The following is a 24,423-nucleotide window of genomic DNA, read 5'->3' as shown; positions in this document are numbered from 1 at the left end:
TTGTTCAACTATCTCTGAAGAAAAACATTGTTAAACTTTACTGTATGAAGTAGATGATATTCAACGAAAGTATTATATAAGAGTCACCAACAAATTTCCGCTGTCTGTTTGGGAACAACATAAATTATCAAAAGCACAAAGCATAATAAATCAAAGTACTCACAAATATCTCGTTATCTCTCTCTAAATGTTCAAATGTAACCGCCCCCAGCATGCAATAGGCAACAACCAATGTTACCAGCATAACATGAGTAAATAAACATGTAAAAATTTTCCATGTAAAATAAAGTATTCTGGTGCATCGGTGGGAACTGGTTTGTTCGTCCATTCCTTTGAGACCATACCCAACGTAAATATAACCTTAGAAAACGGACTATTATTAGCTGGCCAGTGCTGCTAGACAGTTGTAGAATTGTTCCTTAATATGAATAAATAATTATTTTTCTTTTATACTTTGTTCATTAACTTTCCTTTGCCGTTTTTGAAAATATAAAATCATCAATTTGATCGTAATAATTGAATAATATTATTCTTAATCATCAGTTAATAAATGAAACATCAAATTAAATGATTTCATACTATGATCTTTTAAATTTTAAAAGTCTTCAGCTAAAAAAATTAAAAAGTTTTTAAAAAATTGATAGCTTTAACAACCTTAGAATACGGAATAGGTATAGAATGATCGTTTTTCATTGTTATTAAATGCGATATATTAAATACATTGATTAATTATACTGTATAAACAAAAGCTACTTTAACATGGTTTCCCAACATGTATTTCTCAAATTTATTAAGTAATATTAAAAAACGTTCTGTACAAAAAAAAAAAAATTGATTTACATTTGTCTTGTTAAGTATACACATACAAAATATTTACTAGCATAGAATTTAATGTCACTATATATGTTTCATTCTTCAAGTTTGATGTCATTGCCATCGGTGTTCTATATAAATTTTCTAAGTTGTAAAGCATATTTGTCTTTGTAAAATCCCTAGATTTCTAGTTATAAGTAATTAGTACAAGAGCCCAAGAGAAGAAAAAACGCAGTTATCTCACACCAATTTTTGATTACTTTAATGAAAACTATGTATAATTACTAGTCAAAATTCATGAGCCTGCCAGGTATAGGTAGGGGGAATTAAAAATGGCGGCTGTTTCAAAGCGATAAAAATAACTAATTTTTCATTCGGAGCTCTATATCTCTAAAAGTAGGAGCAACACAAGAAAACCTAAGAGAACGTCATTTAAAGAAAATCAAATATGCTAAAATATGAGCCCTAATAGAGTTATTTACGTTAACTAGTTTTCGAGATATAGCTTTCGTTTTCATTTCATAAAAATGTTGTGTGGGATGTACTGAAAGATCAGTAGTTAGTGAATTTATTTTGAAAAAATCTATAACTCAAAAACATTTGACGTACAGATGTCTACCAGCACTCAAATTAAAACTAGTTTAATGAGCTATAAAGTATGTTATGATGTTTACCTTCGTAGGAGTAATAGTTTACATGAAATATGGTAAAATAAATTGATTTATAGTTGTTCGGACAAATTTTCATTTGCCAAATCTATATCCATATGTGAATATCATAAAAACTACTACCCCTAAGAAGATAAGTGTCATAAAGTACATTATAGTGAGTTAAATTTCCTTTATTTTGAGTGTTGGTAGACATATGTACGTCTTATGAATCTAGAGATATATTTTTTCAAAATCCAACATTTTATACGAACAACTATAAATTAACATTTTGTGGGTTTATTTTGTCAAATCATAAAAACTACCACTCCTACAAAGATAAACATAATTAACTATTTTGTAGTAAATTTAACTAGCTTTAATTAGAGCGCTGGCAGACATCTTTACCTCCAATGGTTTCTGAAATAAAGTTTTTCATAAATCAAACTTACTGTCCAAACAACTATAAATCAATTTATTTTAGCAAATATCATGAGAACTACTATTCCTACAAAGGTAAAGGTCATAAACTTATTTATAGTCCATTAAACTAGCTTTAATTTGAGTGCTAATAGACATCTGTACGTCTCATATTTCTCAAAATAAATTAGCTAACTACTAATCTTTCAGAAGATTTTTAAGAAATTTTTTTTTTTAAAAAGCTTGAGCTCGAGAAATACTGGACGCAAATAGCTCTTTTAGGGCTAATATTTCAGCTAATTTACTCTTCTTTAAACAATGCTCTCTTAGATTTTCTAGTGTTGTTGGTAGTTTTTAAGTTTAGCTCCGAATGAAAAATTAATGTTTTTTTAAGATTTTGAAACAACCGCCATTTTTTATTTCCCCTACCTATACTTGGCAGACTTATCAATTTTGACTAGTAATTATAAATAGTTTTCATTAAAGTAATCAACAATTGGGTTGAGATAACTGCCTTTTTTTCTTCCCGACTCTTGTACTAAATGTAACGGTTATATAGGGTGTTTTTTTAAGCCCGATAGAACTTGAAATTGTAAAAAATAACACAAAAAATTAAATTGTAATCAAAATTTTTTTTTTATTCGAAAGATCAATACGTGACATTAACATTTGAAAATGATTTCGGGCATATGGGCACCGCGGCTGTTCTTGACGAAGCGCATTCTGGACGTCCAATTTTGGGCCACTTTTTCGAGCACTGCTGGCCGTATGTCACGAATAACACGAACAATGCTGGCCTCCAAGGCGTCAATTGTTGCTGGTTTATCAGCATAAACCAGTGACTTCACGTAGCCCCACAGGAAATAATCGAGAGGTGTCAAATCGCACGACCATATGCGGCAATTTTGCTTATTAACAAACCCGTTAAGCCGAAAATGCGCCTCATCGCTGAACACAATTTTACAGAATGCGCTTCGTCAAGAACAGCCGCGGTGCCCATATGCCCGAAATCATTTTCAAATGTTAATGTCACGTATTGATCTTTCGAATAAAAAAAAAAATTTTGATTACAATTTAATTTTTTGTTATTTTTTACAATTTCAAGTTCTATCGGGCTTAAAAAAACACCCTATATCAATCTGAAAAATAAAAAAATATAACCAAAAAAATGTTTAGTCCTTTATTCTTGTACTTTAATAACCTCATAATCAGTCAAAAATTTGAGAATTGAATTCTTTTTTTTCCAAGGAATGTAGATATGAAATGATTTCCTTTATGAAATTCAAGTTTTTGACTGATTATAAGGTTATTAAAGCACATGAATATGGGACAATAGTCCCGAAACGTTGTGCAACAATATGTTAATTTAACATAAATTACATTCAAATTGGAAGTTTTTTAACCTCAACAAATTTTTATTGAAATAAAAAAAAATAGATATAATCGAAAAAATATAAAAAGTTATCTGGTGTATAAGGTAAAAGATAGGATCTTTTATATTATTTTTCAAGTTAAAAAATTAAAGATCTAAGTAATTAATTTTTAAAAAATCGTAAATTAATTCAATATTGTTTTAGTAGTGTTTTTTATTTAATTGCTTAATTGATAAGTCATAAGAATAGTAAGAAGATTGACGAAAAACTAACTTATGCAACTTCAAGAAATAAGCATATAAAGTAAGGATCTTCCGTACTCGATGGAACTATCGGCTAAAAGATTTATTTTATAAGACATACCAAATGACCCTCGGTTTGAAATATAATGTTTTAGATATTTAAATATACATATATATACACACATATATTTGTCACTAGTCAAGTGTTTAACATTTTGCAAATTATAAAGTCAAAATAAAAACTTTTAACAGCTACAAATTGCATTATTATGCTTTTTGGTGAACAATGGACCGTAACTAACGAGGGGACCAAGCTCGTTCCTTTGATGTATCAGTACGCTCCGATTGGTTCCCCCGCGCGGGGGCTCACCCGTTCCACAGTGGGAAGAGTCTAGGAAAGAGAAACTCCTGACACTGGCCAAAATACAAATTTCAATAAGGACTTTACAATTAACCTTAAAACTTTATTTTTAGGCATTGAAGTATAACATCATCAATTTGTGAGGAATTTTATGACTTCACGAAAATAATTGTAAGGCAATGTTTTAATGAATACTAAAAATCCCGTCCGACTTCAGGAGTTACAAATATTTGAACTAGTACTATTTTGGAAAATGTTATAATTCCCTTATGAAATCACTCAGAAGCAGCTCAAGTGGTTCTTAATATAGCCTCTCCGTATGTTCGAGTATTCATAATTAAAAAATTGAACTCGACAATAAAGATATGCTTAGTATTTACTTGATCAGTCACAATCCACAAAATTCAAGACTGAGATAGCCGTATCCTCAAAAGTGTGTTCAATCGTAATTCCCTGAAACCCTTACGTTACTGAAAATTTATAATCGACCTGTTTTTTTAGAAATGTAAGTCTTCCTCGTTTTCTGAAAGATTTTGAAAAGAAGGTGTTGAGGCTGAAGAAGGCGTTATGTCATTTGACTTCGATTTCCCTATATTTTTAGGAGATGTGGAAATGATGTAAACAGGCTGGATTTTTTCAACTTTAAATTAATTGCCGAATGGGTGGGGTGAATGAATTCTAATCATGAATAACAGTTTATTTCGTTTGAATTATTACTTATTTTAAAATAATCTTCTACGATTTGTGGCTTCCTTAGTTCCTGAACACATTGTTGGATTGAACTAAACAAGACTACTATTATGGCCATAGCAATTCTTCAATTGAATAAATCATTACTTATTTATTAATTTATAGCTGATTACAATTAAATAATAACGAATACATTTTTTGTCTATTATTTTTTCTAATATTATTATTTTCTATCATCGTTTCACTAAATATTCAAGGATTTGTGAAAAAGATAATATTCGTTTTTGTTTTTACATATAATAGTATATTCTGTTATCATGAAAATGCGTAATTATTATTGGTACATATATATGTATATATAATTTTTATATTATTGCGAAGGAAGAATTCTAGGGAAAACAATAAAAATAAATCTTAATATCCTATATTTAAAATAATATTTTCTTTTATGAAACCGGTAAGATGGAACGACCTTACTCATTTCAATGCTTAAGTATCTTCAATAGTTGAGTACAGTTTTTTATTTTACTTCTTTAATAAACACCGCAACAGCAGGAGGTTTTCGTATAGAGTTTATAAGCTGTGTTTTTTTAAGTTCAATCAGGCTGATTTATTATTTAGAGCTTTGTTAAGTTAGGATACGAATATAAAAACTGAAGAAAACATATAACAGCTTCATTCTCGTTGTTCTCATCACCAAATGTCAAGTAGTCCAACTTAACAAGAAGTCGTCAATGAGGGTGGCAATGGGGAATCTTTGACGACATTTACTTTGCATGAATTTAAAAATTATGTGAGAACTACTTTTTACGTTTTCGCAGGTTAATTTATCTTTTTAGGTAACTAATGAATATTACTTTCAAATTCTTTTTTTAATTATGATTTTTTTTTTAACAAATGTTAACTATAAATAAAATACGGTAAAGATTAAATCTTATTAAGAAAAGAAACAGATTTGTGAAAATAAAATGTTTTAACTGATGTTAAATCTTAATAAATCTTTTGTGAGTCTTATTACGTAATGGAACCATCCCATAGGTGGCAGAAGTGAAGGTATTGGGTAGAACTTGGAAGATAAGCAATTCGATTCTTAAAACAGTGCCGATCTGGGTCCTCCCACCATTTTAACTGTAATACTCTTAGATCAAATACTCTACTCAATGAATCTTTAAGGTTAAATTTACCGGGAAAATGTTGTCATTCCTCTTCTTTGTTCAATGACCTGATTTCTCGCACTTCAGGGATTTTGACTTTATTTGTGTCAGGTTTCCTATCCCATATAATTCCTACTTTTGGAATATTCCTTGATTCTGATATAAGGTCATTGTGCTCCCACCCTCTGAGCTCAAAAGCAACCATTCCAAAAATAGCTGAACTTTCTTGAATAAAATATTTAACTTCATTTTCATGGATTAGGCTTGTTAAAAAATTATCAGCATAATAACATTGTTTTCACGTAGCTATTGTAGTATCAGAATAATCAACAACACCTTTACTAAGTTCTTCTATTTTATTGAGAAAGTTTTTAAACACAGTTCACCCGATATCTAATTCAACAAACCGTAGAAATATTCAACAGCCTCCAAGGAACGTCCTATTTCGCCTTTTGGACTTATTCAAAGCCTATTTCCACTTTGAAATAGATCTATCAATTTGGATTAAAACAATATGTTCAGAAAATCCCTTTTAAGAACTTATCATACATAAGTATTTGATGGATCCACTGTGATTCCTGACATTATTCGCTCTTAGAATGGATTTTCGCTATACTGCTGGCTAAAAACTGGATCTGAGATTTTTTTATTTCAGCTCAGTAAAATGATTTAAAAATCTCCAGTTCTGAACAGGTAAATTTTAAATAAAGAATATTTTGCCGTGATGTTCCTTAATTGTTTTTTAAACCTTTTCCCCCAACATTCCTGCCAGTATTAAGAACGATAAATCTGACCTGCCGTTCTCTTCAATGGTAATAACAAGGTAGTTTTTTTACCTCTTACCTAACGACTTCTGACATACAGGAAGGCTATCCAACAGGTCACTAAACTACTCTAACTGGAGTGGGAAGTTCGAGATTTTATTCCACTGGGTCGTTATGAAATAAAAATCAACCCGCCCAGGCCGGAATTGAACCGTCGCTGCTGTTACCTCGGAGTTGCTGAGATGACGCCTAAACACATTCGGCTACAACGGTCTCAATAACAAGGTAGCTGTTCCAAGGTAATCGATCGAGTGGAATCTCTTTCAAATTCAGCAATAAAACAGTTTAAATGAAGGGTACTGGATTCTGCATTCTCCCCAAGAAGAGCCGATGGGCCCGAATAGAAACCCACCTTCTTCATTGCTGCTGCTTTTGGAGGCTGAATTTTCCGATTAAGTTCTTTCCCTCTAAAATAACTTCTCTGAGGCTACATCAGAATAGTGAAAGGTAAACTATTTATTAAATTTTCGGTTCTTCTCTAGGAGCCGTAGGTTATCAGGCTGGGTCAGCTACCAATTAATTAAATCATTTTTTTCCGGAGAAACAAATTATCTCTAATATTTACTATATCTAAAAGCTTATTTAAAACCATAGTAAGAGCTTCCTTTTTCTTCACTGTGTTTTATATTAACTGACTAAGTCAATTGATGTTTTGTGCCAAACTGTCAATCGTCGTGACAAAGATCATTCAAGTTCCAACAACGAATGAGAGTCATTCCTCGTAGTTGCACATTTACCTAAGCTTAATTTTTCAGGATAAATGGAAAACCCTTATCAGCAACAGACCCGCTTTAGGCATATACAACCTTAACTGCCCCTAAGTATCCACCTAACTGTAGACCCATAGCGGTTAAAACAAGATGATATTCAAATGGAGACGTCAGTCTGCAGAGTAAGATTAGAAATAAAATGCTTTTGTTACAGTGTTGATCCGAGAGGAAGAATAATGTATGCTGCGTGGGAGGCTAATGTAAGCTCCCAGGGTCCCAATGGGAGTTTACAATGGAATAGCAGAGTTCCAGATGAAAGATGGATGAAATATAAATGAAAGAAGGCTTAAAAGGCATTCGAATCTATTTAGATGATTTGACTGTTTATGGCAAAGACCAATATGACCATTACTACAAGCGAAATAAAGTCTAGGAAATCTGTAAAAATCATGAAGAAAAAATCTCAATTCAATTTTAAATCTATAAAAACCCATTGGTTACCAAACTTAGAACAACACATTACGTCTGGATTCTGATACTAAATACATTGAAAGATTTCCTGCTAATAACAAAGCAGATTTTCATCGGATATTTTGTTGTTTTTAAGTCTATTTGGTTGCAAGGTGTACCTAATAGGATCAATGTGCTAGAGCTACGAACGTCCAGCGGGGTGTTAAGGCCGACCGATTAGCCGAAATGACCAACTTAAGTCTGTTAAATTGCCACAGTAAATTTTCTCAGTTCCTCTTTAAACTAGAGAGAGTGGATGTATTAGAAGACTTATGGTTGGAAGCGGTGTCGATCGAAGAGCCAGGGAAGAGGTCTTAGCTTCTACCATTGATTCGGAAAAGCGATTACGAAGTACGCGGTGTCCTGCAATCGGAATAGTAGCTCAAAGACGCCAGGAAACTATAACAAGCAAAAACCTATAGCTAGAAATGTCAATTGCTGAATTTTCGTTATTAACAGTCGGTCCCATGCTCGTTATTTTACGTGAATAAAGCCAACGCTGGCGAATTCTTCCTTTATGCAGTCAGGGTGGTTAAATATGAGTTCCTGATAGTCCAAGAAGATTTCATTCACTCTCTTCACTCTTTCCCCCATTGGTGAGGATTGGAGAAAGATGAGGCTGACGCTTTGTGAACTGTAGAAGAAATCGCCACTCTATACGAAATGGATACTGTGGTTGAAACGGAGACTTGAGAAGATACAATTACAGAATTGAATGAGTAACTTCAGGCTGCAGCTGAATTGGATAGAGTTATCTCATTTCTCGGTCCAATTTCTCTTCAAAATTTCTGATCCTATCATCCCTTCGTATGTACCAGGGAATATCTATAGTTTCATTATTCATCAGATATGTAACCTTAGCTATCCAGCAGCCTACTCTTAGCATCGGTTCACAAACAGTGATTATTTTGGCTGAGGGAAAAAGTGTATGTAGCAATGCAAATGAATGAGCGGAAGAACAGCCAGTCCACTACACTTGGTTAAGAAGTATGATGGTAGCCTCAGAGTATTTGATGATTATAGAGCTCTTAACAATCAAATAATCCCTAACGAGCATGGTGTACCTTAAGTGTTTCAGTACGACAAAAAGTTCGTTTCAAAAATAGAACGCCAAGCGTACTATCATATTCCAGTCACCACAAAAGACCGCAAGAAATCAGTCATACACACCATTTGGGCTGATGAATGAACTTCAGGCTTAGGAATGCAGGATTAAGTTTCCTACGATTTGTTGACAATAAATTTCGTGACTCTACGTTCCAATGTTAATTTCTTTACGGCTTTCAGATCGTGTCTGGCGATGAAGAACAACATAAAGTTCATCTGCGACAAGCCTCCCAGTGGTTCGATAAATATAGCATTGCTGTCAACCAGGCCAAATGTATATTTGGAGTAACGGAGCTAGAGTGTTTAGGGTATCACCTCACACAAACTAGTATAACATTGCTAGACCAAAAGGTGAAGACTATATTGGAATACCCACCATCTAAGAAACTCCGTCAACTTTTCCGTTTTCCGAATTCCGAAAACATAAGAAAGACTATCTCCAATAAAATGGAATAAAAGAACACTTAAACTTTGGCAACCACTCAGCTTCTTCTCAAACGCTTTAAGTAGTGTACAAAAGAAATACTCTTTCTATCACCAAGAATTACTGGCCATATACGAAGCCATGAAACATTGTAGGCACATAATAAAGGGCAAGAATTTCTATGTCATTACAGAAAATCGCCAGGTTACTAATGCCTTCAACCAGAAGCCGGAAACAGTAATATCAATTCGGACCATCTGGCTTCCTTATATCAGTCAATTCATATGATAAATTATATACAAGCACGGAAATGACGACATAGTGGCTATTTTGTTTATCCAGGATTGAAAAAGGTTACAGCAGAAACCGTTGCCACTGAATTCCATACCCATTGAACATGTCGATTTGGTGTGCCAAACATTGTCACTACCGACCAGGGACGACAGTTTGAATCGATTCTACCGAAATAGAACCACGGCATTCAACTCCCCTCCCCCCCAATCAAATGGATGTATGGAAAGATGGCACTGGACGCTAAAATCTGCCCTAACATCACCTCTAGATAGCGCGTATTGGACGAAAATCCTACCGACAATACTACTGGGTTTACGTGTTAGCCTCCGTGATGAAACTTCTTTTAGTATTGCTGAAACATTAATTGGTTGCACGATCCGTCTACCAGGTGAATTCCTCTCTAAGATGCCCTTTAGACCCTCCTAAACTGATCCTTTACAGAGAAAAATTGCAATAGAATCCTGCCAGATAAGCAGTAAGACATATGGGAGTTGATCCGGATCATTCCCTAACCTGGAATCACCACAGCAGCTTCAATTTAACCCAAACCTATACAACATAAGCGATCATATATCCCATCGAAAATCTAGACTAAAACCAGATACAACTATTCTAATTTATCAAAACAATAGGAAGGCCATTACTGATGTACAGTTGTGAAGTGTGGGAAGCAGCTTCTTGTACGAAAAGGAAACAATTGCTTAAATCCCTGCAATTGTTTCCTTTTCGTACAAGAAGGGTTGTAGTGCCTACTGATAGATAGTTTGTCCCAGGTCAAATCCAATTTCAGATCATACTAGTTTTTCCCAGGCCAAATCAGTCTATCCTACGCGTATCAGGATACACTCGTTTAGACCAGGACAATCTAGTTTGGTCTAAATACTTTAGGCTTAACTACTTTGGTAACACATACTGCTAGGCTTATCAATATTTACTAGTTCGGACCAGGACAACCTAGTTTGCCTGTTGATTTTAGACTTTAAAATCGTGACAGTGACATTTCCAAATTTTAAAGATGTATCTGCCAAAAATCTGTCACGTCCACCGTATCCAACAGCTCATAGAGCAGCAACAATAACGTCATTAAATTCTTCAGCAGGAATATAGTATTTTATGATTTTTTACTATGGGCAACAAATTTTTTTTAGCAGAATCAATGTTCAAAAGCGCAAACCTTTTGAATCACCTTCGATGAAGTATCGTCTTGATTTGAGTTTTTTCAGCCAAGGATTGATTCTTTTTTAAAACATTGAAATGAGAAGATTTTATATTTTCACTTCGGAAAATTCCTGTTAAAAAGTGCTCTCTCCATTCTAACTGATCAACTTGAACACTAGACGATAGAATATCCACAATAATAATATAGATAGGATAAACCGATTTGGCTGTGCATCAACTAGTTTGGCCGGGAACAGGTATAACGTTTTGCTGATCTAGCATGCATCACAAGTGATCAGGGGCCCCAGATCTGATCTATTTCACTAGTTATTAAGGACTTTGAGGTTCCAATGTTGCACTACAACTGCCTTACTAGCATGACTAGTGAAAGCGTCTGGAGGTGGTACCGCCTTAAAAAGCCTGAGGATTCTGGGACTGCGTTCGGCTTTGCTGAATGAAAATATTATCAAGGAGGTAGAAATGTGGACAATTCTTGCAGTTGCATGGTGAACTATTTTAGTAGTCCAGACAATAGAGGATTACTAATTCGTTTGTCCAACACCTTAGAGAGCAATTGGAGCAGCCTAATGCTTGCAATGGCTGAAGCACATCAGAGTGCTCCTGAAATAAGAGTGACTCGCTGTGCGAGACTTGTCAGACCCTCAAATCGTTTTCTCGTCACATTCATTAGGAAAAGTAATGACCGAGCACTGTTACATCGAGTAACTTATGTGCTAGTTACTATAGCACTTAGTCCATGAGTATTTTCTGTATTTTTACTTGATTTAAGTGAAATTCTTGCAACTACGTCTGTTTATTAAGGCTATATATAGTAATTTTATTATTATTTATACCCCACAGATTAACCTTCGTGTGACCTCCTGAAAAGAATTTTAGATGGATTTAATGTTGAATTTTATGACTTATTATCAAAATCTTAAGCCTTGCAACTTGTTCGAAAAAAAGATAAACGGTAATGTACGCTGGCAAGCTACCTGACAATTTTTTACTCCCATTTCATCTTATTGAATTAGTTGTGTAGTGTTAATATAACACGCTAAACTATCATGTTTCACTAAGGTTTTATTAAAAGATATTAATAATATTAGTATTTATTCAAAAGTATTCTCTTGAAGAATGAAATTACTGTTTTATTTTTTTTATTGAGTAACTTATTTTCCTAATTGAAGCTCAGTTCATTTTTAATTTAATTAAATTTAAATAAAATATCTTAACTGCTTAGCTTTGTTTTGAAAAATTTCAATATTGATTGCTCTTATTCTTAGTTAATTGGAGTTTCTACTAGGTATGTGACGTCATTCCAAATCATTTTATATGTTAGTGACTATTTTATATCCACTCTATTAAAATTAAATGTATGGAGTTATTCATTTTTTTCTTTTGCCTTTATTTTTAAATTTTGAAAAGATAATTGCAGATTGACGAGTATTTTTGTTATCAGTTTAGCCTTTTCTTTTATCAGTTATGGATTTGATAAGGTTGGCAGTGTGTCTTCTTAGGCCTGGTTCGGTTGCCATATTTTGTTAAGTTACCTACTGTCAGTGAGAATTTTTCGTTTCAACTTATTTTGATCGGATTTGTGAGTTATGACTAGTCTTCCAGAGTATGCCCAAGTTAGGGTACCCGATGAATTTAGAAGAATATTATTGGAATTGACTGTAGGATACTTACTAGATCAGCCTCCTGATTTCATTGACTTTGCCATTGAATTTTTCAAAAGAAAAAGAACTGAGAGATCAGAATTAAATAACGACGTTAAAAGCAAAAATGATATATTGGGATCTGATGATGATGAAAGTGGTAAGTGTAAATATTTTTTCCTGTTTGTCAATGTAGTTAATTAGTTTTATTCTGAAAATTTGTGTTTTTGGTGATTTTTAACTATTAGTTGTGTTTTTTCTGATAATTTCTTAATGAAGTTATTTATAAATTCGTCATAATAGCTCTATTTAACTCAACAGTTGATGATAGATGATAAAACAGGAGTCCCGCTGTTTATTCTTTAAACAAGTTTTACCACTATTTAGTTATTTTGCTAATTGCTTTGTAAAAGTTTTGTCAATACAAAAAATAAATTAGTAAGTTTTTTATTCATATGATGGTAAATGTGTAAGTTTTCAGTGTTTGTCATTACTGTTCTTATCATTAAAATTCCTGTTTTTTGGACTTAGATCGAGTAATATTATTATATCAACTAATAATTTTATATTAAATTTCTCATAAATATTTATTAATGTATCTCCTAGTAGTATCGAAATTAACCTTTTTAGTATGATACTTCAACAATTTGATTATAGTGGATTGTGAAGCATCAATAGTTATACGATTTAATAAATAATTCATGTTTGTGTACAAATTATTGTGAGTGTAGGAAATATAGAAATAAACATAATATTGTGCTGATAACAATTAAGGTCAACTGTTGGCCGTCAACAATTTAAATCACTCTTTTTCAACTGTCAAGAAATTAAACTTATTAATTTAAAAGTTTAAGGTTCATAGTATCGACCATACGTGTTGGTGTGAACTTTTTATGTATTATCTGTACAAAAACTTAGTTGTTTACATAAAGTATTCTTCCTTTAGATCTCATTGTTCATTACCTAATCTTAATAATAAAAATAATACAAGTATTTTAACTTTTTTCCCTTTGCTCTGCAGAATTATTTTTACCATTAATAAACCTTCACATAGTTAATAAAGATTTCATATAAATGTTTTCTTCTTTCATTCTAAATCATCTACACTGTTTTAACGTATCAATTATTTTGAAGTGTAAAGTGATCATATGTTCTTATTCTTAAGTTGTCAGCTTAATTAGTGTTTAACTCAGAATATGATTGGGAAATTGGGTGTTGGCCAATATCAAGAGTAAATTTTCTACTACAGTCTTCCAAAAAATCTTCTTTTCCTTGAAAGGCTTTATTTTACGATATACTTAATGTTAGTTTTTTATTGTTTAATCAGTCTCGGTGTAATTTTCAACTGGTATTTATTGTATGCTTTATATTATAATGAGTGAAAATAAGGATATTTTGAAACACCAAAATGATATATTGGCCCCATTAAATACATGTCTTGTTGAAATAATTAAGAATTTTCAAAATAGTTATGTTACAATTTGCAATGCACTGTTTGACACATCAAACTGCAACAGTTGATGACTGGTTATGTCCTAATTATTTTCTAAATTGTGAAGGTATGCAGCAGAAAAATAGCTTACTTTGTCAAACCAAATAAACTATAAATATTATATTATATTTTATAATATTATATTTAACAATAATTAGTTTATATTATAAATTAATTTATTATTTTTTTATCGCAGAATCCTAATTTTTTAAATTTGGTTTTAAAGGGAAAACTTTTTCCTCTTAACTTTCTCCATTCCTGTTCAAACTAAAATGATATAGAATAGTATAAAGAAAGAAGAACAGTAGGCTTTACTATTTTTCTGTTTTTATGACCTTATCTAAGAGTAATATGGTTCTTAATTACATGAGATCCGTCTATGGTTTATATACTAGAAGGTGAACTGTATATAGGCAGTTTATATATGATTCTGTTTATAAATTAGTTTGTTTAGTTATGAAAGTAATCATATTAACATACAATTCAAGGAAATAATTTCAAACCAAAATAACACCATCTGTGTGTTTAATTTAATTTAATTTTTACTCACAATATATATTCTAAAAATGGTCCAGAAGTGCATTCTTGATTTGGAAATTAAAAAAAAAATTATGTTGTTAGTTTTCATTGCATTTTAAAAGAATAAAAATACCCTTTCCAAAAACACTTATGGATTGATCTAATTACTCTTGTTTGAGGAATATTTATGTAAGTACCAATTAAATAGATTGTGCCATAAATCCCTAATTTATGGTTTATGACACTTTAATTTTTGGTAGCCCCAGGCCCGCTTTGGAGGTTGTGATCCCAGAAAAATTTATCTTTCTTACATGTAGTTGAATTTTCGCAGCTGTAGTGTAACAATATTTAAATTTTGGAGTATTTTTTAAGGCTAATTATAGGAGAAATAATAAAAAAATTCATGGGAACTCCGATAGTCCTTGTTTGTATAAATGTTTTTGAGGTCAGCTCACAAATAAATGTTTATTTCTATTGCTGAGTGGTCCTTTTGCAAAGCACCACCAAAGTTTTAAGATAATATAGCCCCTTGTAAAACTTCAAATCAGCAATCTGGGACCACACTGTCATTCAAAATGTTGAACTTAAGTAGTTAATTTTGAAATTAAATATTACTGTGGTTTTATTAATTTTTAAACTAGCTATGGTTTCATTTTTTTTTTTTTTTTTGTTTGAGATAGTAATTTATTAGATTTTAGAATTTAGATGGCATTATATTATTTCATTTACTCCAAAATGTTCTCATAGTCCTGCAATTATGAAGTATGATTTTTTAGCCCCTTTCAAACCCTGTAGGTTGAGGTCAAGACCTGTACCCTCTCTTGTTCTTTTCATTATGACACCATTTGAAGAAATAATTATTACTTAGTAATGGTATTATTTATTTACATTATTATACTTTTATATTACGCTATTTCAGAAGAAAATATTCCTGCTCGCTATACCATCAGAAGGAAATCAGTGTTTGCAGAAGCTTACAATCCAGAAGAAGATGATGACGAAGGTTATCAGGTATTTGCAAATTTTGGGTTAATATTGTACTCCTATCTCACATGAATTAAAATCTTTAGAAAGGTAAATGAATATTAAAATATAATAAGTAGTATGTCAGTAAAAGTGGTGTTACTCTACTAAAAGTTCCTATACAAAATGTCAAATAGCTAGTTACAAATATAAATGGGCATTGAAATTATTTTTTACCATCACTTAAACAAGATTTTGGGAAACTTTTTTTTTCTCTTTCAATCATAGACATTTTGGCTTAATTTAAAAAATGTAAATCATTACTGATATTTTATGCTATAAGCAGATAGTCTATGCTATTAAGAGATGAGAAAGCCTTGGAAAATTATGAAAAATAACATCTTTTTTTTATATCAATACATTACAACTTTTAGTGGGGAAATAATTGTAAAAGTATTGTTAAAAAAAAATTTTTTTTTTCAAACAACTTATTGATTTAAAAATGATGTTTATTTATTTATAATTTTGATAATTACTTTTTTTAAGTGATATAATTATTCATCATGTTAATCACTTGGATTATGATCACTTTATTAAGTACTCGAATTATAAGTATAAGTATCATCCTGTTTGGTGTAAGAATATGTGCACTCTGGATTTTACCAAATTTGACCTTGAATGATTATAAAATTTGTGTAGCTAGAATTTTCTTCTTCACTTAAAAATGTTATTGAGATGTTTTGGTTTTAAATATTACATTCCAGCCCACATTTTGTTCACGTACATTTCTGTTAGATTTGAAATACCACACCCCCTGCCTTAAGAAGTAAGTTGATACAAGATATGTGGAGGACTCATTATTTCAGTATGAGAGGTTTTGGGTCAAGTGAAAAATAGTTCATTGCCAAAAGTAAATATTAATATTTTACTGATATTTAAAATTTGTCTAAGATTCACATATTCTTCACACATTCAGTGATATTGATAAAAGTGGTATGTGGAACATAATGGAATAAATGCATAGAAAAAAAGGATTTGTATTTCTCTGCACTAGTCTGTATTTGTCCTGACAAAACACAATAGCTGGCTTGGGTGTGTTGTACACTATACACACTTTCTCCACAACATGGATCTTCACTTATCTTTTTTATTATGTTTTAAAAGAACTCCATTTGATTATTACTTATTTGTATCAACAGGGTACTAATGTAAATTTTATAAATAATTAATATTTATTGAAAATGAATGTTAATTATGATTAACAAGTATGTAGATGGACTCTGGAGAGTACACAACTTTTGCAAAACTTGCTGTTAGTAATCATAATGAAAATTTATTTGAAACAATTGTCCAATTAAGTTCAAATTAATAAATAACCCTTTAAGAAGTTACAACTAATAATAAAAGTTTTATTATCATTAGATGATTTTTACCTTTGACTTCTAGTTCCCTAAATATGAAGACAATTTGTTCTTGCTTAAAAATTATATATTTTCGTTCTTATTATTCTCAACCATTCCATATTATCATAGAATTTATTTATTTGTTCCAGGCCCAGGTGCATCCTAAAACAGATTTACAGCGGAAAAATTTAGCTGAGGCTGTCAAGAATATTCTTCTTTTCAGATCTCTTGACTCAGTAAGCATTATCCTTATTTATATTTTATGTCTTAGAATTTAATTAGCATTTTTGAGTTTTAGTTTTTTTATTAAATTTAGTTTTACGTTTTGAATGATAATTGCTGAAGTGGGCCTGTTTGAATTTGATGAACTGAAGCTGTAGAAATTGCCTTCTCTACAACAATGAAGATAGGGTTCCTGACGAGATTTTTTGAAACTTGTGAATTCTGTGCCCAAAGCGGTTAATGGAGTGATAAGAACCAATAGTTTGATGAAAAAATATTAAATTGATTATTTTTATGTTTAAATCAGGGTTCAAAAATTACTTTGTGCTTTTATTTTGAATAAGTTCTTGTTCTGGCTTATGTTTCTGAGCAACTTATTTGTAACATTTCGTGCAAGAATTTTTATACTAGACCTTTTATTATGAAGTTCTCACAAGAACTTTTATACTAAAATTTCTTTTGAAAACTTTATCTGTCATTAAAACTTTTAAAATAAAAGCTCTTCGAAGAATGTTTTGGCCAGGACTTTTATGTATAAGTTCTCCATTATAAAAGTTATATTATATTCATGTCCCCACTTATAAGCAGCACATGAACTTTTACATGAAAAAGTTCAAACAATAAACATTATCCTGGAAATACTCTGCCTGACAAACATTTTTGATTATTTATCTCTTTCCGAAATGAAAAGATGCAAACTGTTGTTGAAATTTTAGCCTATGTAGTAGGATTAAAAAATAGCTATACCAATCTTGGGCTACCCTGAAAAATCATCTCTAAACTTGCGGAAAAAAAATGTCTTGGTAGGTTAGCTAAATTTGAAATGTTTTGTAGAAATCACTTCATTAGGATAGACTTATAAAATTACTTATTTATGTTTTAAGACTATTCTGAATCCGTTTACCAGGAAACGAACAAAATATGTTTGTGGCTTTTGTCTTATTTTTGTCCCTTCTTAGTTCCTTTCAGCCTAAAGGAGCCTTAACCTATTTACAACAGCAATCATGGTCCCTTGCCCACATCTTCATAGTATGTAGCTGTCTGCTCTTTTCTTTGTTAGCTTAGTGATTTCCTCCATCATTTTTTTTTTTTTTGTCAACTCTTTGGTCCCTTTCTCAACAAATTTGAGATTCTCATCTATCCTCCTAATACGACCAACAATTTGAGCTGTTTCCTTTCCAGGGTTTCTATCAGCAATGACACCCTTATGTTTTCTCGAATCAGTTTGTTATGGATATGACCTCTACTCATTCGACCAGCTACTCTCCTGAAATATTTTATTCTGACACGATTTGTCTGATTTTATGCTTCTCAAGTGTAACCCAGCTCTCATTTATGTACAGCAGGGTTGGAAGTTATAGTGTGTTTTATTTATTCTTATCATGTTTTTAATCTCAGTTCCTTACAATAGTGTGACGAATTTGGATGTATTTGGTTTTTTTTTTTTTTTTTATTGCATTTGATATCTCATGGTCTATTTTACCATCTCTTTTAACAGGTTTCTCTAGGTATATTTATTTTTCTTCCAACTCCAGAGTCTTTTCATAACAGTTGATCTCTGTCTTCAACTTTTCACTCCATCTGCATAATTTTTCTTTATGAACATCCTCTCTCTTGGAAGATCAGCCTCCTATTCCACAATTTCCTAATGTAATGCCTATACTGAGATTGCTATTAATACAATATCATCTGTTTTTTCAAGAGCTTGGGCGAGTATTGTTCTGATATTTCATTTGCCTATGATTGCTCTTGCACTTGTGCACTTACAGATTTCCAAGATCTAATCCGATACTATATATGGTCAAGGACTAAGACAAGTACCTTGTTTAACCCCTCTGTCTATATTTAAGCTCTTTGACTACTACACATTTATCTCTGCTATCCCCTTAGAATCATTACAGATTGACTGAATTGCTCCAAGAAGTCCAGTATAATAAGAATTAAATGCTACTTTTATATCTAAGAAAGTCAAATATATATTTTTGTCTCATTCCCAAGCTTTTTCTATAATTGTCTTCAGGTTTAAGTTGTGTTCTTGAGTTGCGTCAGAATGTTGATGTGGTCAGAAAGTTGCCTGTTCTTCCTAATGGTTTTCTTCTTAACTTTCAATCTTCTCTCAAAGATCGCTGCTCATAATTTGTGCAAAACTTGTGATAGAAAGACTTGTAGTTTAGGAATTCAATCTGGTACCCTTCATGAATATGGGTATGGTAACAATAAATTTTTATTCTTTGGGTTGTCTTTTTTTCCATGTTCTTATTGCAATAATTCTTGAACCTTCTCTCTTTTCCTGTCTTTAGTCTTTCCACAAGTCTTCTCCTTCTTCCTATATAGTCAGTTTAATCATATTCCTAGTGTGGCTCTTTTCTCTTTGCTACATTTAAGCAATACTTTTTTTTTTTTAAGTTTTCAGGAGTAGGAATGACTTTTAAATTATAATGTAGTTCTGAGGAAGATATTTCTGTTTATTGCTGATTTTATGGATTTTGAATTTTCTCGTTTGTCTCGCCCAAATATTTTGTTGTGTTTTAAGAATGACCTTGGGTAATCCCAAGATTTATAAAGTCATTTCTCAAACCTAAAACTTATGCCAAATTTTTTTTAATGTTTCCATCTTCAATTCATTAAATTCTACAATAAAACTTATATTTAAAATGTTCTTATATGAACTTTTATAAAACAGTTTTGGTGTGAACTTGTATTGACAGAACTTATATGAAATTTTGATATAAGTTTTCGTCAAACTTTTTTTATTTTATTAAAACTTAAATTGTATAGATTATTTTTTAGCCTGAATTAGCAACATTGACATTGACCAGTTAATTGATTGTGTTAGCTGGTTTTAGAGACACAAAGTCTTGTGTTTAGAATCTTCTAATTATGTGCTAACTACTAATTTATGCCTCTTATTGAGTTTTTGTTCTCTTCTTCTTCTTTCTCTTCCTCCTTAGTGCCTTTGAGTGTGGAAGTGCCTCTGTCCAGGCAAACCATGCCTTTCGATCCCGAACAAGCACCCTCATGGCATCCCGGTTTTTCCCTCTTCTATCTCCCACTTTGGAAATGTAGTCCTTCCATTGTATTCTGATATTGTTGTACCCTCTTGGACATTTTCCTATTGGTTTAACCTCAAAATATTTTTTCAGTGGTATCCTTTATAGAAACAGTTCCATTCAGTTACACCTTGTTTTAGGTTCCCTTTAGTATCTGCTATGAGGACAATATCATCAAGTCAGGCAAATACCATTACCTGGGTCAGGATTGTCCTCATATTCTATTTGCTAATAGTAGTGCTGACTATCCTCCATTTGCACATTTTCAGGATTTCATCCAATAAACGATAAACAGAAGGGACCTCAAACCATCTCCTTGCTTTACTCCTTTTTCAATTGCAAAGGTATCGGACTCTCTTCCATTAATCCTTACTATTCCCTTGGAATCATGATAGGTCGATTTTATAGCTTCTATCAATCCTTGCGGGATGTTTTTTCCAGAAAGAGCATTCCACAGTTCTTGCCTTTGACCAAATCAAAGACAACCTTTAGATTTATAAATGCCAAGAAGATGCTTTTTCCTCGTTCCCATGATTTATCAATGATTGTTTTGAGAGAAAATATATGATCTGGAATTGAGACCTGAAAGCAGCCTGTTCCTTTTCTAAGTCCTTCTCAACTAGCTCTCTTGGCTTCTTTTCTAATATTGAGGTATAGAGCTTGTACTCAACCTGGTATTGACAGATAGGTTTATAGTTCTCACATTCGTTAGTATTGCCCTTTTTGTGAATTGGGACAATTACGTTGTATTCCTATTCCTTACGGATAGCTTTTTCAGTTAGTAATTTCTGAAAAAGGCACTGTGATGCTTTCTATAATTCTGTTCCACCATATTTGATGAATTCAGGAACAATGCCATTTCTTCCTACTGCTTTCCCGAGTCTTAATCTCTCCACTGCTGCTTCCACCTCTTCCTCCCATATTACCTTATCATATTCATCCCATATACTTTCCCTAATCATTCTCTCCTCAGCATCTCCAAAAAAAACCTCCCTGTAGTGGCGTCTCAACCTTTCTAAAAATACCCTGGTTCCCGGTAATCAATCTGCCTCCCTCGTTCTTTACGTTTCGTATTGCTTTGCTTTTATTTCCTTTCATTACCTTAATCTTTTTCCAGAAAATTTTGTTGTTTTCATGATAGTTGCTCTGCAGATTTTGACCAAATTCCTCCCAACTCTTTCTTTTTGCCACCGTCATTACTAGCTTGGATTTGTTTCTCCAGTGAAATATTGGTAATCCCGAAAATAGAAGTTGCAGCCTCCAGTATGGCTTTCTTTATTTCTGACCATATTTTATCTACACTTCCATCCATGCTGATGTCCTGGAGTTTTGAATCTGATAGGTTTGAGTATTCCGCTCTTTTTCCAGGTTCCTGGAGCTTAATAGCATTTATTTTATTGTAGGTTCTTGGGTGTTTCTTCCTAAGGGGAAGAATTTGAGTATTTCTGATTAACAGGAGGTGATCTGAGCCAATTTCTGCACCCCTAATCACTTTAATATCAGTAAACAGCTGACTTATCCTTCGACTATAGATGTAGTAATCAATTATACTATTTACTTTCCTCTCTTCAGCGGAAAAAGCTATTTTATGAATTTGTTTGTGTGGAAAGAATGAATTACCAATAAGCAGATCGTAGTCGACACATAAATCAATCAGTCTTTGCCCATTTCTATTCTTATTGCGCTCACCCCTATGTTTTCCCATAACTCCATGTGCTTTGACGTAGTCACTCCCAGTCCTAGCATTGAAGTCACCCATAATGATTACTTCTCTGTTCTTGTCCTGGCTTTTAATAACTTCCCTTTCTAACTCAGCATAAAACTGTTCTTTGTCCAAAGCAATAGCTTCTTCGGTGGGGGCGAAAAATGGCCACTTTTCCTATAGATAATTCCAGGTTTGCTGTAATTATTCTAGGAGATACAGGATCCCAATTTTCTACTTTTGCAAAGAGTATGTCCTTCATAATCAATCTAACACCCTCCTTTTCCCTCATTCCTGCAGGAACACCAGAATAGATAAGGACATGCTATTTATCCAAATAAACCTCTCCATTGCCTTTTTTCCTCATTTCGCTAATGCCCAGTAGATCTAGCCTATAAGACTTCATCTGCTCCACCAATTTCACCTCCTTTCCAGTCAATGTTTTAATATTCCATGTTCCGAATATTATGTCTTGAGTGCAGTGTCGTAACCGATGGTTCCATCTAAGTCCGAGGCAATTTAAGTTTCTCTGAATCCTATATACTCAACCACGGGTGATTAGCCCAGTAGAAGAGGCCCCACATCCTCGGAAAAACTGGCCTCCTGAATATTAATGTCCCCTCGGGAGTAAGGGTAGCCAGGTTATATCCCCCAGCACTGGGTACCTGTTGGTCCATGGGTCTTCATTCATTAAATTCAGACCACCCCTCCTAAGAGGAATCCCCCATCCTCCCCCCGGAGTACGCACTCCGTAGTGGACAGGTTCCACCGAGAGGAGTTTTTGTTCTTTTATATTAATATATTGTTATTTTCAGGTACAGACTCGCCAGGTGCTTGATGCAATGTTTAAAAAACAAGTTCAGAAAGGAGAAGGTATAATTAAACAAGGAGATGATGGTGATAACTTTTATGTCATTGAAAGGTAAAGCTCTTAATTTATTTCTTAGACTCACTGATTTTAAGCTAGTCTTATGATTTATACCATTGTAAAATATAAGACGAAAATGATAGCTTTTAAATTTTTACTCCACGATACTAAGGGAAAAAAATCAGGACAAAGTTTTACTTAAAAGCTTACCTGTAACTGGAGTTAAAATGAATCACTGTAGCATACATAGCATACTTATAATTTGTAGATTATCTTAGACTAAGCAGTTCGGCATAATTCTTCGTTCATCAATTGTTGGGTAATCTTTGTTTATCATTTGCAGCACACTAAATTATAAATTTAAGCTTAGCTTAAAATTCCTATGAAAGCTATTCAGGCTTATTGATTTTTTCCCCCATAAATTAATTATATATTTGTTTTTGCATGATTATTAATTTATAGTAGGGTAGGCTCACTTTTTTATCTATTTATTTTTTTTTTTTTATTATCCACATGAAGTGTTAACATGCTCTTAAAACACTGCGGAATTAAAGAAAAAACTTAGACAAATCATTGTTAAATTACTTGCTCATAATGGAAATTCTATTGTGTATGTTAACACACAGGCATACATTGAATTTGATGTTCTGATATGGTAAAATGTTCAATATATTCTTTATAGTGAACACTGCGTTTAATGTACAAAATTTGATGGTCCCCTGAAGTTCAATATGACCTATTTATACTGTATGTTTGCTCCAATGTTAGTTTATTGAATTTATTTGAAAAACCAAGGAATTCAATGATTTTATCATAACCAAGGTTTTTAAGTAAAACATTATTTTATATATTAATATCCTTTTATTTTTGCTTACCTTGTGTTATGAATTTAAATGTTTATGTAAAAATGAAGTGATAGTAAAATGAACATAAGACGATTAAGAAAGCAGAGAGAAGTGTTGGTTTCCTGTTTTGAATTTCTGTAATGATTATAAATAATTATTTTTTTATCTTTAATGTATTGATATGGTTGTGTGTTAAAGTAGTAAAATTGTGGGAAATTATATAACTGTTTAACATAGTACTATTCTATTTTTTTCATCCATGTTAACTAATAAAATAAAATAATGTCAAAGCATGGCTCCCTCCTTTGATACTATTACTTATGTATTTAGTTTTTAAAGGATAGCCCTGATTAGTACAACTAATACCTTCTAAAGGTTAATATTTTACAGATTAAAGTAGACTATATAATTCTTAGTTTTTTAAATCTTATTCACACTTCTTAGTGTTATGATTGGATAATATTATTGTTCATGTAATAAATTCACATTATTATAATTATAATTAAACTATAATTAGGAAAACAAATTAATATAACACATTTCGCTAAAAAGAAATTTGGTTAAGTTAATATTTAATTTAATGAATTATGTATTTTTATTTCAGTGGGATTTATGATGCTTATGTTCTCATGGATGATAAAACTGAGAAATTAATTCATACTTACAATAATTGTGGCAGTTTTGGAGAGCTTGCTCTTTTATATAATATGCCTAGGGCTGCGACTATTAAAGCTGCTAGTGATGGTGTCTTATGGGCTCTTGACAGAAGTACTTTCCGTAGAATCGTTTTAAAGAATGCTTTTAAGAAAAGAAAAATGTATGAGTTGCTTATAGAAAGTGTTCCAATGCTTTCTGCTCTTGAGGTAATCATATATGTATTATATTTTATTCATTTTTTTTTAATATTGTAAAAACGAAATGTTTTCATAAGTTGATTAAACTCTAATCTCTCTCTCTCTCTCTCTCTCTCT

The 24,423-nt window shown here is 32.0% G+C and overlaps 2 protein-coding genes across 3 annotated transcripts in view; one reads left to right on the top strand and one right to left on the bottom strand.

The window, feature by feature from the left end:
• The window catches only part of galene, a 31,507-nt gene extending 31,166 nt beyond the window's left edge, over window positions 1-341 (bottom strand). For both annotated transcript variants that reach the window (XM_014418942.2, XM_014418943.2), the window contains exon 1: window positions 164-341. In XM_014418942.2, the coding sequence (XP_014274428.1) occupies window positions 164-328 (165 nt within the window). In that variant the 5' untranslated portion in view covers window positions 329-341. The remainder of the gene's footprint in view (window positions 1-163) is intronic.
• An 11,874-nt stretch (window positions 342-12,215) lies between these two features.
• The window catches only part of LOC106679658 (cAMP-dependent protein kinase type II regulatory subunit), a 23,282-nt gene continuing 11,074 nt past the window's right edge, over window positions 12,216-24,423 (top strand). Inside the window, exons 1-5 of the mRNA XM_014418937.3 lie at window positions 12,216-12,548; window positions 15,319-15,410; window positions 16,915-17,001; window positions 22,555-22,661; window positions 24,057-24,315. Of these exons, the coding sequence (XP_014274423.1) occupies window positions 12,335-12,548; window positions 15,319-15,410; window positions 16,915-17,001; window positions 22,555-22,661; window positions 24,057-24,315 (759 nt within the window). The 5' untranslated portion in view covers window positions 12,216-12,334. The remainder of the gene's footprint in view (window positions 12,549-15,318; window positions 15,411-16,914; window positions 17,002-22,554; window positions 22,662-24,056; window positions 24,316-24,423) is intronic.

Source organism: Halyomorpha halys, unplaced genomic scaffold (genome assembly GCF_000696795.3).
Source record: "Halyomorpha halys isolate HHAL.00 unplaced genomic scaffold, Hhal_1.1 Scaffold213.1, whole genome shotgun sequence".
Classification (NCBI taxonomy): Eukaryota; Metazoa; Arthropoda; class Insecta; order Hemiptera; family Pentatomidae; genus Halyomorpha; species Halyomorpha halys.
This window is presented reverse-complemented; position numbering and strand designations above follow the sequence as displayed.